Below are 12,388 nucleotides of genomic sequence, written 5' to 3' on the forward strand. Positions count from 1 at the left end.
TGACCCAAAGGACAACACAAGGATTATGTACTTCCGTTTACTTTGTTGAGAATTGCTCTCTAAACAAGGGTTAATACAGCACCTTAGTTCTTGTTTGTACAGCATTTTGGTCAGCTTAAACTGTGTTTAAATGTGTTCTAGAAATAAACTTTACTTACTTAACAAGAAACAGGGTTTAGAGAGCAATTCTCAACAAAGTAAAGGGAGGTACATAATCCTTGTGTTGTCCTTCGGGTCACTGGGACCCGAAGGACCACACAAGGGTTAAGTCTCTCTACATACGTATGAATCAAAATGTAAAGTTCACACAGAAAACGAGAAAAACACACAACCACAGCTGCCCGTTGTCACGACAGCGGCGATGTTGTTACGTCATCTTTATTTGTAGAAAAGGCACACACGGAATCAGAGAGAGTTGTGACCGTGAATTCAACGCCAGTAAACCACAGACGAGAAGAGAAAAGCTTTTAGTTTAACCACCATCGTTGTCATCGTGATGTTAATCTTCATCCCAGTTTGCACACGGCACTGTGTGAGACTGTACGGGTGTTGCAGGTCAGTCGCACAATTTTTATTCTTTTTGTTTACAAAAAGTTAGTTTAGTTACAGTGAAATCAGTGAAATGATTATCTCAGAGGCCGACTTTGGTTCATCGCTGTTTGTCCCATAGGCTCTTTGGTTTTACTACAGCTTCTTACTAAGGGATTAGTCTTTAGGCAGTGGTGTAGTCTACGTGATACACAGGTATACACAGTATACCCACTAAGAAAGCTCCAGGATTTCCATATACCCACTTAAAAATGCCCAATGACACGCAACGACATACCTTTTTTACTATATTTTTGATACAGTACAGTATACCCACTACAATACATTAGACTACACCACTGGTTTTAGGAACCTTGCTGTGGTGTTTGTTCTCAGTGTAGATTTCAGGGGAGATGCAGGGGATATGTTGTCGTAGATTGTCGTCGAGGTAGATTTATGCCCCCTTAGCCCTCATGTTGTCCTCGGGTCAAATCTGACCTGTTTTCATAGTTTTTTTGAGAACAGAAAATATATATGTTGACATAACCGCTGAAAATGTAAAAAAAAAACAACCAAACGTTAGGAAAAGCAACAAAAGCAATGACATTTTTTTTCAAAAACACTGAAAGAAGACCTACACACTTTAGAAAAGCGCCAAAAACTTAAAAAAAATATATAAAAAGTGCCCAAAACATTGAAAAAGTCACAACATCAGGAAAAAGCCATAAAAATGTTGAAAAAAGTGACCAAAACGTTGGAAAAACCCCCCACAAAAAAGCAACTTAAACAACAAAAGTTTTTTTTCTTCATGGTGAACGGGAAGACAACACAAGGGTTAAAAAAATATGAAAGACAACCCACTCCCTAAAAGAGGTAACGGTCACTGTTCAGGGGGCTCAAAACATGTTCGCAGGGCTTTAAATCAACTTTTTGGATCACCAGCCAACACGGCTAGTAGATTTTTAAAGATACCAGCCAATCAGATTCTCCACTAGCCACGTTTTAGTTTTTTTGTACTAACTAACTTTACTTTAATTTCAGCGAATACGGTTTGTTCCACACCGCTCTCTGCCATTTGTCCTCTCCGTTTCAGCGTAGCTCGAAATCGCTAGTCACCTAGCCAACGTACAAGCAGTGTTTCCAGATAAGGAATATGTTTCCGAGCCAAACGCACCAGCCTGTTCTCTGACTTTTAGCGTCAGTAACAAACATCAAAGACACCTGACCAAGCGTCTCTTTCTGCCGTGATGGGAGGGAGAATACGTTGCGTTATCGCTTATTTTCCCTCATATCGTGCAGCCCTACTTTTGACTTTTGAACATCAGAACTGAAATACATGAATTAATTTTTTTTGACATCCGTCCCTAACCCTCTTCCGTAACAGAACCAGTTCCTTAAACCCGTGTGTTGTCTTCCTGTCGACCATGAACTGTTGTTCCTGTTGTCCATCCAGGTCAAAAGTGAAATTGAATTTTTGGTGCTTTTTTTTCAGCATTTTGGGCTCTTTTTGTATGCTTTTTGACACTTTTTAAAACGTTTTTGTCACCTTTTTCAACATTTAGTTTTAAATTCATGGTCAATAAACCTAATTTATATGACATTAAACCTAATTTTTTGAGTTAAAAAGACAGAAATGATTAATTATTTTGAGTTAAGATTAGAGGATGTTGAGTGAATCACAGACTACAGAATACTGTATGGGTTCCATACAACGTACATCCATGCATCCATGTTATTTCTGGGCATTTTGGTTGAAAGAAACCCATATTTCTGATATAAAAACTTTGAAAACGGGTCAGATTTGACCCGAGTACAACACAGGGGTTAAGGCCTCTTTCCAGTCGCCGCACCCGACCTGTCGCGCGCCAATGTGACGTCAAAATGACGTAGATCTCGCTGGCGTGCCAGGATTTAAAGTGCGCGACCAGAGGTCTATTTTTTCCAGCGGCGCGCAACAAAGCGGAAACAGGAAGCCTGGACGAGTTCGCCGACAACGTGCTGCCAGGACTCTCAGAGCGACTGCAGGTCTCTCTGGTAAACTCACCGGGTTAAGATGAGTTCTTTTATGGTGAATGAAAGGCTCGATCCCACCAAGTAGCTCGTCCAATCAGATCGAAGCATTGACGGCAACGCTGCTGCCAGTTCTGCCGTTGTTTACCTTCTTCTTCTTCTCCTAGTCCGTAGAAAGAGCAACGTTGGTAGCCTTTCCTCATTAGCGCCACCTCTGTTCAGGAGAAGACTGCAGCTAGTGTCGCGAGCACCACGAGCGCGGGTAGAAACAGTCACGGCGCTCCCGTGACGTCACACTGGCGCGCGACCGGTCGGGTACGGCGAGTACACCGGACGCATTAAGCGAGGGTTATAAGTAATTAGTTGGCTGGTGATGTTAAAACAGTTTGAGGGTTAGTCAACGGTCAGAAAGCTCCGACCTCGGTTCCCCACGGTCTGTAGGGCTTACTGCTGCGAGGGGTCTGGGCCGAGGAGGAGGAAGAGGAAGAGGAAGAGGAAGAAGAGATGGGAGGACTGGTGGCGGTGGCGGCGGCGACGGTGGTGGCGGCGGAGGAGGAGGGGAAGGAGGCAGGAGGCAGCATGGGGAATCCTGCGTGGATGATGGGAAACGACGCCGAGAGGGACAGGAGGGAGGTGGTCAGAGGGGTGTGGGAGGAGGAAGAGGAGGAGGAGGAGGAGAAGGAGGAAGTGGTGGAGTCTACGTGGCTGCGCTGGGACGCCTCCGCCAGCCTCTGGGGGTCCGAAGAAACGCACAGCCCGCTCAGTCCGTACGCCGGAGGCCGGAACGCGGCAGCAGCGGCGACAGCAGCCCAGTGGTGGGGGTGGAAGGGGTGAGTTAACGGGTGAGGCTGCTGCTGGAGGTGGTGGGGGTGGTGGTGGTGGGAGGGGTGGGGGGAGTAGGAGGTGATGGCGAGGGCAGCGGCGTCTCGCTGCGAGGAGCAGGAGGCGAGGTGGGAGAGGAGGCGGGACCGCAGGGGGTCGCTGGAGTCCAGGCCCTCGGCGGCGCTCAGGTAGCGGGAAACCTCAGTCACACACTCCCGGAAACCCAGAGACAGGAAGTCCAGCGCCAGGGCGTGGGCGTCAAAATAACCTGCAGAGAGGGGGAGGGAGAGGGGGAGGGGGAGGGAGGGAGAGAGAGAGAGAGAGAGAGAGAGAGAGAGAGAGAGAGAGGAGAGAGGGAGGGAGGGAGGGAGGGAGAGAGAGAGAGAGACAGAGAGACAGACAGAGAGAGAGACAGAGAGACAGACAGAGAGAGAGAGAGAGACAGGGAGCCAGAGAAACAGACAGAGAGAGAGAGAGAGAGAGAGAGAGAGAGAGAGGGAGGGAGAGAGAGAGAGAGAGAGGGAGCCAGAGAGACAGACAGAGAGAGAGAGGGAGGGAGGGAGAGAGAGAGCAAATATGGTGAATTAGATCAGAAAGGACTTCAGTCTGAGTCTGGATAGTCTCGCTTTGCCAGACCGTCCTCCACAGCGCTGCGGAGGAAGGTCTGGCTAGTCCACACAGCATTCCTGTGGTTTTCTTCTTCACATAGGCTAAATAAAAGGGATTTCCACCATAAATTGGGGCATAAAAGTGTATCTGAATACAGGAAATGAAGTCGTTGATGCTCAAAATAACCCTGGGGGAGGACAGACAGCCCCCCCACACTTTTTTTTTTTCAGTATTAGGACAGATTGCGCTTCTGTGGGTCGGATTAGAGGGGAGGAACAAACGACCGATGTGGTTGGTTGGTTTGGAGGTCTTGTCGGATTATAATAGTGCAACATTCTGCTTCATTGTGTTGAGATACATCACATTACATTACATTACATTACATTACATTACTACATGTCATTTAGCTGAAGCTTTTATCCAAAGAGACTTACAATTGCTATATATGTCAGAGGTCGCACGTCTCTGGAGCAGCTAGGGGTTAAGTGTCTTGCTCAGGGACACGTTGGTTGATGGGGGAAAAAAAACCCGCTTGGTGACAAAAGTGACAAAAAATTCAAATAAGTTACAAACATAAAAAAGAAAAGTGGCAAAATCTTTAAAAAAAGAAACATAAACTCTCCCTTTTATTATAAAAGCCTCGAAACATTTGCAGACTGCTGCTGCTAAAACCCAAACAAACGCTGCAGAGAGACGGCCTGTGAACGCAGCCGATACTGACCTCGCCCCCCCTCCCCCTCCCCGCTGGCTTCATGAAAGCAAACAGCGCTGCTCAGGGTCAAGTGGTGCTTTTATCCCTGCAGCGCTTTCCCATGGACTCACCACCTCCCTCTGACACACACACACACACACACACACACACAGACACACAGACACATAGAGAGACACACACACAGAGACAGACAGACACACACAGAGACAGACAGACACACACACACACACACACACACACACACACACACACACACACACACACACAGAGACACACACACATAGAGAGACACACACACACACACACACACACACACACACACACACACACACACACACACACACACACACACACACACACACACACAGACACATAGAGAGACACACACACAGAGAGACAGACAGACACACACAGAGACAGACAGACACACACACACACACACACACACACACACAGAGACACACACAATAGAGAGACACACACACACACACACACACACACACACACACACACACACACACACACAAAGAGACACACACACACAGAGACACACACACACACACACACAGTTACACACACACACACACAGACACACACATACAGACACACACACACACACACACACACACACACACACACACACACACACACACACACACACACACACACACACAGACACACACACACACACACACACACACACACACACACACACACACACACACACACACACACTGATGCTCCGACACACCAGACTGACTTCAAAAACACTCTGAGCCTGACTGTATTTTAGTAATAAAATACTGTGAAGAAGGTCCCATTAGAGACCGACCAGTGGAGAAATAGCTCTGTGTTTCAGGCCCCTTCAGATCAGGGCTGCTAAGACTACTTTTATATTAGATTAGTTGGCAACACACACAGAAAAATAATCAATACTCAATAATCAAACTTCTATGATTGAAGCTTTTTAAAGGTGCTGTAGGTAGGATTGTGAAGATCCAGGACTTAGCCAAATAATGTGAACATTGAAAACTTCTCAGTCCCTCCCCCCCTTTCTGCTAAAGCCCAAAACGGTCTCCAAAGCCCCTCCCCCCCACAAGGGAGAATGAATGCGTGTGCATGAGCAGTGATTGACACGCAGTGAAACACCCCCCCCTGGCCCTGATTGGTGCATCTGAACAGGGAGCGGTGTATTTTTGCAAATCACACTCCAGGCTGTAGGTGGAGCCAGAGGAGCTGGATTTATTTTAATGACCTGCTTCATGTAGTTCTACTGGAACATAGGGTCAGTTTCAGCAGATATGACAGAAAGTTAGTTTTATAAGACTTACCTACTGCACCTTTAAATGTGAATATGTTCTAGTGTGTTCTCTCCTCTGGGACAGTAAACTGAATATCTTTGAGTTGTGGTGTTTTGTCCACAACTCAAAGACAGACATGTGAGGACGTCTTCTTGGGCTTTTTGGGAAACACTGATCCACATTTTTCACCTTTTTCTGACTTTTTAGAGACCAAACAACTCATCCATTCATCCAGAAAATAATCAACAGATTAATGGACAATGAAAATAATGGTTAGTTGCCACCCTGACGACAAATTGAGAATATGTCTGATAAGAAAATCGGAAACTACCTATGATAACGTTTGCTGTAAATGCATCTGGTGTTGTTGTCAAAGTTTCTTACTGGCGCCGCGACTGAGCAGAACTTTGCTGTGTTTAAAAGCGCTCCCGCTTCTCAAATCTCTCTCTTCTGTGCAGGATGTGTGTGTGAACGGTGTTGTCTGATAGTCCAGACAGTAGGACAAGGTTCATTATGTGGTTACCTTTCCCTCCAGTGGCCTGCAGCACCTTCAGGTGGTCCACAGTCATCTGCAGAATCTCGGCCTTCTCCAGTTTAGCTGAGCCCTGATGAAAACAAACCCATGTTAAGTTAAAGCAGGAAGCACCTAGCCTAGAAATCTAGACACAGCCAGGGTCAGTCTAGCAACTCTCCGTTGGCTTGCAAGCTGGAAAAACCAAACTCTAGTCAGGCCAATCACATCGTGTATAGAGTCGGTGGGCGGGGCTTAACATAATGACGGCAGACTTGGAGTTCAGCTTTTCTTTGAGAAAAGAACAAAGAACGGCACTGAAGTCATTCTTAAAAAAGGAAGATGTGTTCGGAGTTACGTCACCTTCTTTGTTGCTCTGATTGGTTGTATTACATGCAGAGGGATTTTGAAAGACAACCGTTTATCCCGCCCCTCGGACTGAGCCCTGCCAATGGTGAGTTCCCAGACCCAACATCTGGATGTGGGGCTGGCTTGTCAGGCTAGGAAGCAGCTGAACTTGTCCAACAGCAGCTCGTCGTCATAAGAGTTACAGCTAACGGAGGCTGCTTTCACACCTCCGCACTTTGGTCCGTTTTAACCGAAACCCTGGACGTTTTGAAAGCATCAAAAATGTATTTCTTCAGGGCTGTAGTCAAGTCCACCTGTGACACGCTCCAAATCACTTCAACTACTTTCAAATAATCACCCCTGTACCAGCTAGCCCACTGGTGCTCAAGCTTTTTTTACTAATGTCCCCCCTTTGAACAGTTATTTTAAGCCATGTACCCCCCCTCAGCGCAAATCATTTTTGGTAGAAAAAAGAAAAGTCTCTATGAAGAGGAAGAATCCAGCGATGTCAGCGATAGATTTACTAAACAACAGCCTTGGACCTGGAAAACGTTTAAATGATGATGGAAAAAGGAGACAAAAACCTGGAAAAAGACGGTAGAAAGAAGGAAGGAAGGCAAGAATAGGTCGAAAATAGTAATAAAAACTACGAAAAAAACAAAAAACAGTACAAAGATGGAAGGCAACACTAGGGCGACAAAAGGGACAAAAAATTCAAATAAGTGACAAACTTCCAAAAAAGTGAAAAAAAACTTTGAAACAAGTTCTGGTGTTTCCTCCTCTCATTCCCCCTGCTCTGGCGTTCCCCCCTCTCATCGTTTTGGTTGGTAATCTGCGGGGTTGATTGGGTCTTATCGGTCACAGCGTCTCGTATACGCACCACTACGCTGCTCTCGTGTCCGGTTTCGCCACTTTAATTGATTATAGTGGAAGCCTAGTTCGTGACATCCGCTCCGCATGCTACGCATGCAAAGTAGCCGGTCCGTTAGTTTAAACAGAGATTAGTTCTTCTACTGGAGCCAAAAACACTTGGCGTGCACAGAGATCGCTTTAAAACCCAAACGTAGCGGTGTAAATGTAGCCTTAAAGGAGAGAATTGGTTCTGTTTGGATCCCGATGAAGCTCATGTGGTTCTACAGAAACCAACTCACCTGCTTCTCGAACGCCGTGGGGACGAGCCTCCGTAACTCCGACAGACTGTTGTTGATCCTGTCTCTGCGTCTCTTCTCGATAATCTGACCAACAACAAAAAAGAACAAGAACACAATCAAAACCTCAAACTGTCTCTGAACTCTTACCTATTCAAACAATCACTGGGCCCTATTTTGCACCCGGCGCAGCGCAAAGCCCGACGCAAGTGTCTTTGCTTGTTTAAGACCGACCCAGTTGTCTGTTTCCCGTCCAGCGCCCACATCGTTTAAATAGCAAATACACCTGCGCCCATCTTTCCGCCCATGGGCGTGCTGGTCTTACAGGGTGGTGTGTTCAGGTGCATTCTGGGCGTGCTGGTCTTACAGGGTGGTGTGTTCAGGTGCATTCTGGGCGTGCTGGTCTTACAGGGAGGTGTGTTCAGGTGCATTCTGGGCATGCTGGTCTTATATGGAGGTGTGTTCAGGTGCATTCTGGGCGTGCTGGTCTTACAGGGAGGTGTGTTCAGGTGCATTCTGGGCATGCTGGTCTTACAGGGAGGTGGGTTCAGGTGCATTCTGGGCGTGCTGGTCTTACAGGGAGGTGTGTTCAGGTGCATTCTGGGCGTGCTGGTCTTACAGGGAGGTGTGTTCAGGTGCATTCTGGGCGTGCTGGTCTTGCAGGGGAGGTGTGTTCAGGTGCATTCTGGGCATGCTGGTCTTACATGGAGGTGTGTTCAGGTGCATTCTGGGCGTGCTGGTCCTACAGGGAGGTGTGTTCAGGTGCATTCTGGGCGTGCTGGTCTTACAGGGAGGTGGGTTCAGGTGCATTCTGGGCGTGCTGGTCTTACAGGGAGGTGTGTTCAGGTGCATTCTGGGAGAATTGCTATCTTGAGGCAGCGGGAAGTGATTGCACCATTGACCAACAAAAACCTGGTCTAAAGTCAATAACTCAGCATTTCATTGTTATTTTAACAGAGCGTTAGTAAAATGTTCCTAGGCTCGTGCACAGCGCACGCACACTATGCTTGTTACACACACAGGGACGCACAGCAGCACACACACACACACACACACACACACACACACACACACATGCAGAAGATTACAAATAAAAATATTACGGTGCAAATCCTCCATCATAACAGCAATGCTCCAAGGTCCGAACGCGCCTGGCTTTTAAAGGGAATGGGAGCTGATTGGTTGATTGCATGTTACGCCCAAAACACACCTCTGATTAATGAAGACACTAAGTACAACCCTTTAGAACCAGGCGCCCGGTGCACAGACCCTTTTCTCCGCCGTCAAACTAGCAAAAGTGGATCTGGACACGCCCTAAACACACCTGCGCCAGGCGCTTCACACCGTGCGCGTAGATCGTTAAAATAGGGCCCAGTTCCGATAATATCTTTACCCCTCTGCGCTTTTTCCTCGCCATCACTTGAGTGGTGGTTGTTGGTGATCCGAATCCCATAAAGGACGTCTTCATGTGTCTGAAAAACCAAAACGACAAGTGAATCAATACACTAAATAACCACATTTGACCTTAAACTGTAAAAAATGCTTAGTTGTATCAACTCAAAATAAGGAGTGAAGTAGTAGCATGAATTATTTTGAGTTTTAACAACTTTTCTGGATTGTGCGGCCAATGTAATGATAATAGTTGAAGGTACAAAAAATAATTTGTCCCTCCAACTAATTCCCAAGTTTTTATAACAACTATTATCAACTGGCAACTTTCAATTAAAATAGTCAGAACAACGCAATGTTTAAAGTTCCTTGGACACAAGATTAAATAATATGTACTGCTGACAAAAAAATGTTTAAACCTTTTTTACAGTGCAGAAGAGAAGTGGAGTAAACTTGTATTTCCAGCGGAGTATTTATAGTATAACAGAGTATTTTCACACTGTGGTATTTCTACTTTTAACAACATGAAAACTGCTGTCCTCGCACGGCCGCTTCATGGTGGCGTTTAAGAGATCTTCTTTGGAGGTTGTTGAAATGGGATTGTGGGAAATGTAGGACATGCAGGGAGTCAATAATCTGTATCGGTGCAAAGAAGTCAGGTTGAGGGATTAAAATACTTCTTCACAAAGTAACATTAATATCGAACATATTGTCTCAGGTTGGAGTTAAACTTTACAAATTAAAAGCAGCAGTCTCACTTTAAACTGTCTTCTGAACACTAGACCTGTATTCACTTGTATGTAGAGAGACAACGGTAGAGTAGTATGTAGAGAGACAACAGTAGAGAGTAGTATGTAGAGAGACAGCAGTAGAGAGTAGTATGTAGAGAGACAGCAGTAGAGAGTAATATGTAGAGAGACAACAGTAGAGAGTAGTATGTAGAGAGACAGCAGTAGAGAGTAGTATGTAGAGAGACAACAGTAGAGAAAGACAACAGTAGAGAGTGAGTATGTAGAGAAACAGCAGTAGAGATAGTATGTAGAGAGACAACAGTAGAGAGTAGTATGTAGAGAGACAGCAGTAGAGAGTAGTATGTAGAGAGACAGTAGAGAGAGTAGGTATGTAGAGAGACAGCAGTAGAGAGTAGTATGTAGAGAGACAGCAGTAGAGAGTAGTATGTAGAGAGACAGCAGTAGAGAGTAGTATGTAGAGAGACAGCAGTAGAGAGTAGTATGTAGAGAGACAGCAGTAGAGAGTGGTATGTAGAGAGTAGTATGTAGAGAGACAACAGTAGAGAGTAGTATGTAGGGTAACACTTTACAATAAGGTACACAAAGAGAGACAGCAGTAGAGAGTAGTATATAGAGAGACAACGGTAGAGAGTAGTATGTAGTAGTATTTTTCCAGAAGGTTATATACCGGCCCATGCCTAGTCCGTCTTTCTTTTCCATGACCGAAATTTAAATACAACCAATATTTTGCTTGGAGTATAGGTTGTAACATTTTGTAAACTAGACTCTTGTTACAACTAACCCAGACTGTTGTTGCCATGAACTAGCCTAATTTACAACTAACAGCTAAAAAATTAGCACTAAATCCATAGCAAGATATCCATGAAGACACACAATAAACAAGATTTAAGTTTGTTGAGTTTACCTACAAAGCTGGCATTGCGATATATAAAAAAAAAACTTTCTTACCTAAAAATTAGTTTTTTCTTTCTAAAAATGTGCAGTGACCTGGCACAGGGGGCTTAGTCTTCTCACTTGTTATTATGCAAGGAGTAAACAGAGCATGGTCAGAGTTAATCGGGAGATTCCAAACTTGTTCCTAATTGGAGAAATTGGACGTGTTAAATTACAACTGACCCGTCTTACAACTATCCCCGGTCTCCCCTGAAGCTTTTCATTGGATAATATGTCCAAGAAATAGGCACATTTCCCTCCCTCACTCACCCTGGAGAAATGCTTTCTCTGCCCACATCGATGGTCTCCTCCGCGTCACTTTCTGCCGAGCTGCTGTCCTCGCACGGCCGCTTCATGGTGCATGGACGGCGGGGAGAATGTCTGCCTCTCCCCCGGGGAGGTGTGGAGGTTTTTATTAAAGTAAAAAAAATAAAAAAAGTTTTTCCCTGTCTGAACAGAAAAAGTGACACCTTTTTCTCGATCCCCTGTGATATATTTTAGAGAATCAATTGTTTTTAGGAACACTGATGAGTTATGGTTTAACAGGAATGCTATCAGAGATTTAATCCAAGAGATGATGAAAAAGTTTCAGGTTAGTTTCCTTCCTTCTCGCAAAGTTGTGAAAAATGAATGATCCCTCCCAAAAATAAGTCACAAACTACTTCCAAAAAAGTGTCAGCAAACGTAGTAACAGGTGAATACGTCTTAAAAACTTTTCAGCGTGGAATCTTTTTCTCCGGAGCTTTCTAGGAGTTGTTTATCCAGCGGTGTGTGTCCGGTAAATAGTCCGAGGCAGGTGGCTCGTGTGTCGGCTGCAGACTGGACTTGTGACCGGTGTGTTCTCCTCCTCCTCCTCCTCCGTCTCTGCTGGAGCTTTCCCACGGAGCCTGCGACACACAGCACAACACACACACACACACACACACACACACACACACACACATACACACACACACACACACACACACACACACACACACACACACACACACACACACACACACACACACACATACACACACACACACACACACACACACACACACACACACACACACACACACACACACACACACACACACACACACAATTTGAGATTGGAAGTCTCGGCGGGGCTGGTCCTCCTCTCTCCTGATAATATACCGCCTGTCTGGTTCAGACTGCGTGTGTGTGTGTGTGTGTGTGTGTGTGTGTGTGTGTGTGTGTGTGTGTGTGTGTGTGTGTGGAATGAGGCCACTTCTTACAGTCAAAAAATAGTCATTATGTAAGGCTGAACAGATCCAGTATTTCAACTCTACTCTGTTCTATTAAACTCTACTTGAACT

The 12,388-nt window shown here is 45.5% G+C and overlaps 1 protein-coding gene and 1 long non-coding RNA gene across 2 annotated transcripts; both read right to left on the reverse strand.

Moving 5' to 3' along the window:
• Positions 1 to 362: 362 nt before the first annotated feature.
• LOC120547263 lies at positions 363 to 2,633 on the reverse strand. The gene is made up of 2 exons (XR_005637041.1): positions 2,573 to 2,633; positions 363 to 1,077 (listed from the first exon to the last, which is right to left on the reverse strand). It is a non-coding gene; the product is annotated as an uncharacterized LOC120547263 (long non-coding RNA).
• Positions 2,634 to 2,671: 38 nt separating this feature from the next.
• hey2 (hes-related family bHLH transcription factor with YRPW motif 2) lies at positions 2,672 to 12,000 on the reverse strand. Its single transcript, XM_039782790.1, has 5 exons — positions 11,334 to 12,000; positions 9,383 to 9,461; positions 7,993 to 8,076; positions 6,506 to 6,587; positions 2,672 to 3,628 (listed from the first exon to the last, which is right to left on the reverse strand). Exons 1-5 carry the CDS (start codon positions 11,417 to 11,419, stop codon positions 2,943 to 2,945), a joined length of 1,017 nt encoding a protein of 338 aa, XP_039638724.1. The 5' UTR covers positions 11,420 to 12,000; the 3' UTR covers positions 2,672 to 2,942.
• Positions 12,001 to 12,388: the final 388 nt, after the last annotated feature.

Source organism: Perca fluviatilis, chromosome 18 (genome assembly GCF_010015445.1).
Source record: "Perca fluviatilis chromosome 18, GENO_Pfluv_1.0, whole genome shotgun sequence".
Taxonomy (NCBI): Eukaryota; Metazoa; Chordata; class Actinopteri; order Perciformes; family Percidae; genus Perca; species Perca fluviatilis.

What these genes read in the sequence shown, in the direction of transcription:
- hey2 (XM_039782790.1), bottom strand. Translation starts at nt 11,419, where the DNA reads ATGAAGCGGCCGTGCGAGGACAGCAGCTCGGCAGAAAGTGACGCGGAG. An exon ending in AGAGAAAGCATTTCTCCAGG is followed by an intron (nt 9,462 to 11,333) that starts GTGAGTGAGGGA and finishes TTGGTTTTTCAG; the next exon opens with ACACATGAAGACGTCCTTTA. An exon ending in GCAGGCCACTGGAGGGAAAG is followed by an intron (nt 3,629 to 6,505) that starts GTAACCACATAA and finishes CCCTCTCTGCAG; the next exon opens with GTTATTTTGACGCCCACGCC.